The 5,725-nt window shown below is 59.0% G+C and overlaps 1 protein-coding gene across 1 annotated transcript in view; it reads left to right on the top strand.

Annotated features, from left to right (window-relative positions):
* Window positions 1–293: 293 nt before the first annotated feature.
* LOC131214024 (putative lysozyme-like protein) overlaps window positions 294–5,725 on the top strand; it is a 19,418-nt gene continuing 13,986 nt past the window's right edge. Inside the window, exons 1-2 of the mRNA XM_058208337.1 lie at window positions 294–398; window positions 3,953–4,145. Of these exons, the coding sequence (XP_058064320.1) occupies window positions 3,972–4,145 (174 nt within the window). The 5' untranslated portion in view covers window positions 294–398; window positions 3,953–3,971. The remainder of the gene's footprint in view (window positions 399–3,952; window positions 4,146–5,725) is intronic.

The following is a 5,725-nucleotide window of genomic DNA, read 5'->3' as shown; positions in this document are numbered from 1 at the left end:
CACCTCTCCACACCACTCCGCCTCGCGCGAAAAGACGAATCCCCGCCACCGGGCCGACGGTGGTGGTGGGGTGCTCGCGAACCCAGCCTCGGCCCTCGGCCTCGGAGCGCGCGCGAAGCCGAACGGCAGACGAACGCCACCACGCCGCCCGATCTATACTATATAGCGGTGGCGGCCGTCTGTTTACAAAACTATTATTTTCGGACGCTTTGCATTCGTTCCCGACATTCGATAGTGAAGTGCTGGCGCGTACGGTAACGCCTTCGAGAGCAGCAGCAGCAGCAGCAGCCAAGCTACGCAGCCCCTACACCAGGCACATCCACCCAGCTTGCAACCACCACCCCGTTGGGCGGAAGGATCTGCGCAGCTCGACGCGAACAACATACATACACGAAAAGGTTCTTACCCGTCCACGTTCACGCGTCCTTTCGCGCGTGTGTCCAGCTATCAACCACCACCACCACCACCACCACCACCAGCCCTGGGGTCGGAGCAAGAGTCGCACCAGAACCCCCCCCGCCGCCTCGCTGGGGGTCCCCCGTTTACCTCGCTTACCTTGCTCCGCTTGCGGAAAGCGAAAGGACTTTAGGAGCTTGCGCTGACCCCCGGGCCCCTGGCGCAGTGTGCGGTGTGCCCAAGTGCCCCTCGTGACCTCCCTCACACCCCCCACCCACCCCCGCATCTCACCCCGGTTAGGAAGGTCACTCGCGTTTTCGGGGGGTGCCACGCGTCCTTCCAAGCGTGGCCACAAAAGTGTCGCGCAGTGTGTGTGTTTGTGTGTATGTGTGTGTGTGTGTGTGGTACAAAACAGGACCTCTCCGTGCACCCCTCTCTGAGCCCTTTCCCCCACGCACCCGAATCGTGCAACAATCAAGCAGGACAGAGAGAGAGAGAGAGAGAGAGAAAAAGAGTGTCCGCCGCCATCGCCGCCGGTGAGTGAGTGAGGCTGGCGGTGAGGCGCGAGGCGGTAGGTCCTCAGGTGAGGTGGCGAACGGGGGAGGGGCCTGGAGCCCGGAAGTGGCTTGTGGATCACGGGGAAAAGGGCGGGCAACTTATCGGGTTGGGCAGCCACCCTCCTGTGTGTGTGTGTGTGTGCGCTTGTGTGAGTTTGAGGGCGGGAGGATATTTCCTCCCCCTTCCCCACCGCCCCACGCAGCCCACCGTCTGGCTGGTCTGGGCTCGTGAGTGGAGTCGGTTTTGGGGGAGCTTTAGGGGCCACCCGGGATGCTCCCGATGGTGCCTTCGTTGCCCGGCATCCTGGTGCACATTTACCAGCCCGCCCTCTCAACCTTCACCACCACCCCACCGCACCCCGCACTGGTGACGGACATTTTAGGCAAAGATTAGGACCCTCCCGAAAGGATTGCCCGAGGCCGTGATGTCAAATGCCGTGAAAGACAGAGGATTGAGGCCTAGCGGAAGTGAGGTGGTTCTCAGGACACTCACACCTCCCACCCCCCCTCCCCCTCCCCCTTTGGCCGATCAAGGTCGTCCTTTCGAAACCGGCCCAAACGGAAACGGAATCCATCCTCGAAAGATCGCTTCGCAACGCGATCCCGGTGTCCCGCACAGGCGCAGGATCAGGGGCTTTCCTGCCTCATCTCAACGTATTACCCCCCGCCCCGCCCCAACCAACCAGCTGGACCGGGGGGGGAAAGAACGTGTTGTTTTGTTGTTGTGGCTGTGACGTTTATTTTTTACTAATTGTCAACGCCCGTCAAACACCTCCCCCTCTCTACACGGGGGTTAGGGTGGTGCGGGGGGGCGGGTGCCACCCCCAACCCGAGGAGGCAACCGGGTCGGTCAGCTGTCGGTCGCCGGGGCTGCCGCCAAACGGCGTATAGTCACTGACGTCACGGCCAACGCGCCTGCGCATGTGTGTGCAAAACGACTTTCAAGAAGGGAGGGCGCAGGGAGGAAGGGAGGTGTTGTTGGTCCGAGGCTGATGCAAGATCACCTTTGCGCCTTGCCGTCGCCGTCGCCGTCTCTGCTCAGCTGCTGCTGGATTGAGTAATCGCCCGATCTCCGTGACACGCTCCTTGCGTGTGTGTGTGTGTGGGTGTGTGTGTGTGCGTGGCAGACGGAGAGATGAAAGAGAGAGAGCGAGAGAGCGAGAGCGAGAGAGAGAGCGGCGAACCGGTCGCGGTCAGCTGGTTTTTAGCTGATAATTAAACGGCCCGAGCCCGAGCCCTGCGCCGCTCACCTTGGTTCCGTTCAAGTGTGCCACTGTGTGTGTGTGTGTGTGTGAGCGACTTTTGCCCCCCCCCCCCCCCCCCCCCCCGTTGTTGTTGCAGTGGCGCGGGACACTTCCATTTGGGCAACCCCAAAACCCCGTCACGTCGATTTCACTCGAATCGTCGTCGAGATTTTCGGCGACTGTCCGGCAACCCGCACACGCCAACGCGGGTGGTGGGAGGGGGTGGTTATGCAAACGGGGGACGAGGACGGTGTGCAATAAAACAAACACACACACACAAACAGGCGCGATCCAATTGAGTAATCGTGCCCCGCACGTCGAGCCCCAGGAAGGAGCGAGAGGGAGTGCGCGAAACACGAGCGCAGCAAAAGGGAGGATGCGGGTTTGGTGGGGTGGGGGGGTGCGTTCACTTTCACCCCACAGGCGCGCAGCACCGTGGGGGGGCGCACTCTCACCCGACCCAAAACCGAACCGAAGCTTCCTTTCCGAGCTCGGTGCTTTACTGTCGCCTCTCTCTCTCTCCCGTAGGAGGGGGGAGGGGAGGGGGGCGGGGGAAGTGATTACGAAGGTGGCGGACTGGGGTGGATGCATTATGCAATTCGCCACCACCCGGCCACCAACCGCCAGACCACCAGTAGCCAAATCCTGCGGTGACTTAATTTCGATCGAAAACGAAAGACTTCAAGCGACGAACCCCCCACGGACGACGACGACGATGGCTCCGGAGTTCGCTTCGGTTACATATAAATATAAATGTATATTTTTATATACACACATATATATATATAAATATGGTTTGTTGCTGCCGTTACTTTCTATTGGTCCGTTCCGGCTACAACGGAGCTTCCGAGCCGGCCGATTTAGCCGGTTCATTGGGCCTTATTTTTCGCCCATTTTCACCGCTTAGCGGCTTAACGCGCGTTTCAGGTGGCGAAAGTCGTGGATGTGTGTTCGTATAGAAAGAGAAAGACCCTTGGACCCTGCTCGCCCTGTGCGCCCTTTGCGCCTTTTTCTTTTGCTGTGGCCCACGAATCGAATCGAATCGAAAAGAGTTTCAAACGAGCAACGGACCGGGGCCTCGATCGCGCGCGCGACTGGGCGAGGTGGTTATGAATAAAAGTGCACAAACACACACAGACACACAGTGCCAGCACACCGGCGCCACTTATCATAAATTCATGACACGGCGACGACGACGACGACGACGATGCAAACGCGCCCGCGAAATTGCGAAAGGTCCCGTGACGCCGTCCGCAACGCCAATTGTTATGTGCAACTGTTGCGTCTCGTGGGTCCCATTGATCGTCCACCTTCTCCGCCCCCCGCTCACCGCTCTCCATTCCCTGTACCCCGGCATCCAGAACCAGAGGCTGGGGTTCGACTCCCCGGGGGGGGGGTTCGTTTCCGTTTCGCTAATTGACGTCACTGGGCCCCTGAGGATCACTCTCTTACCGGTTTGCGCTCCCCCTCCCCCTTCCAGCCGAGTCCGAGATTTTCCACCTGTCTTTTCGACACACGCGCTCCTGCATTCCCCCCCTACCCGCGTTTATGGCCGATTCTCGGCGGGTGGTTCGGGAATTTTGTGAACTTTTCGCCGCGGCTCACAAAATCCCCAAAAACCGCGGACCGTGAGAAGAGGCGCAAATGACGCAAACTGAGGCGCGTCGAGTGATGCCAGTGATGTTTTCGGTGTTTTGATTTCCATTTGGGATTTTTTTCCTCTCTTTACTTGTCGGTCCAAAAACCGGACAGCAGCACAGCAGGACACAGCAGGATGAAGGTGCTTCTAGTGACGGCTGTGATATGCGGTGCGGTGGCACTCGTCCTTGGCGTGCCATTGCCAGCGGCAAACCCCGCCCCCGAACCGGCGGCCGCCCCCGGCCCGGACCCGGTCGCTCAACCAAAGACCGACATCGAGCTGATGAAGATCCCGCTGGACGACGATAAGGTAAGCTGGACGCGATCGACGTCAGTGGACTGACAGTGCGGCTAAAGTTGAAGTTCTGCCGAGTGTGATTGTTGTGACGCTGTTGAGTCCTTTTTGGAGCCACAATTTCGGGGTTCGGTGCATAATTGCTCGCGCTTTCGCTACCGTGAAAGCTACCAGGTCTAAAGGTCGAAAATCGATTTTTTCTTCTTCGATTTGTTTATGCAGTGACTGGACTGCACTGCACAGTTCCATTCTCGATCGGAGCAACCGCTGCTCACGAACTCACGGACCGTGGCGTGAAGTTTCCAATATTCGAACGGTGCATTAGCATCGAACGGTGGCGAGCGCCTTTCGCTTTCGATCGCTCCCCTCCCCGCGACCCAAAATGATGGATATCCTTCGAATTTGAATGTGAGGCCGGTGGCCAAAACGCTTGGCAGGGTGCCCAAGGATACCGAAGCCGTAGCCATTAGCTCTCGCCTGGCCAGCGAAATCGAACGGCTGCGAACCTTCGGCGGGTGCGTGAGTGAGGCGCGCACACGCACGCGCACACATACACACAGTGCGTTACGTGCTTCCGTATGGGTTACACCTTTCGGGCAGCCTCTAATTGTCGCGCCAACAACTGCTCAAGGTCTCAAGCGGCAGCCGGATCGAAGAGTACAAGGAGTGGAGGTGTTTGCATTCGTCAATCCTCAATTACGTCAATCGGAGTGCACTTTACGGGGCGACGGCCACATCGCTGACAAATCGCGAGCAAGGCAGCCAGAGCGAACGAGAGAAAGAGAGAGAGATAGAGAGAGATAGAATGAAGATTGTGAAGCTACGCTGCTACTGAACGAGAAAGGAGCAGCAGAATGGAGCGAGCGAACGGTGTGTAACCGGGGCCGGATTAAACTGGAATTCGGACCACTCGGACCACACCCTACCCAGCCACCCCACCCCACCACCCTTGCCACCCTTCAGCTGTGGTTTTTTTTTATTCCGATTTTGGAATGCCACGCCATGATGGGGAATTGGGAAAACCGGCAGTCATCGGCGAAGGTTACCGGCTCGTGACGTCCTTTCGTTTGGGGGGGGGGGCTGGGGTTTAGTGGTTCATTTCACACCGTCGCGGGTCCACCCCGTAACCACCCCTCATGAAGCGACGAGTCCTCGCAGTCGTTGGGTGGATCGCCGCGATCGCCGGCGGGCAAGCGAAGCGAAGCCCGAAAACAATCCCCACAATCGATGCTTGAGCTTGTCACCGCGATTGTCGGCCACGACGTTCCTTGCCTTCCTTTCTCGCTCCACCGACCCACCCTGTCATCACCCGCCTATTCCGCCACCGTTTGTTCAACACAAACTCCGGGTGCCGTTACCGGTAAGGGATGCTAATTACCGCGGGGTGGGGTGTTAAAGGGTTGGCCTTGGAGGGCCCGACCCTGGACCCCGGGGGCTGAACCAGTGCACGTGGCACCGGGTGTTCTAAGTGGGTGGGTATCAACACCCCCCCGGTGGCAACAATGCTGGGAAAGCCGCGCGGTCCATTCCGCATGCCGGCGCGTCAATGATGCGCGCCCAAGTGTTCGGGTTGTCGGGTGAGGGAGTGTGATGGC

Source organism: Anopheles bellator, chromosome X (assembly GCF_943735745.2).
Source record: "Anopheles bellator chromosome X, idAnoBellAS_SP24_06.2, whole genome shotgun sequence".
In the NCBI taxonomy this organism is placed as follows: Eukaryota; Metazoa; Arthropoda; class Insecta; order Diptera; family Culicidae; genus Anopheles; species Anopheles bellator.
The sequence above is the reverse complement of the archived record's forward strand: the minus strand, read 5'-3'. Positions and strand labels throughout refer to the sequence as shown.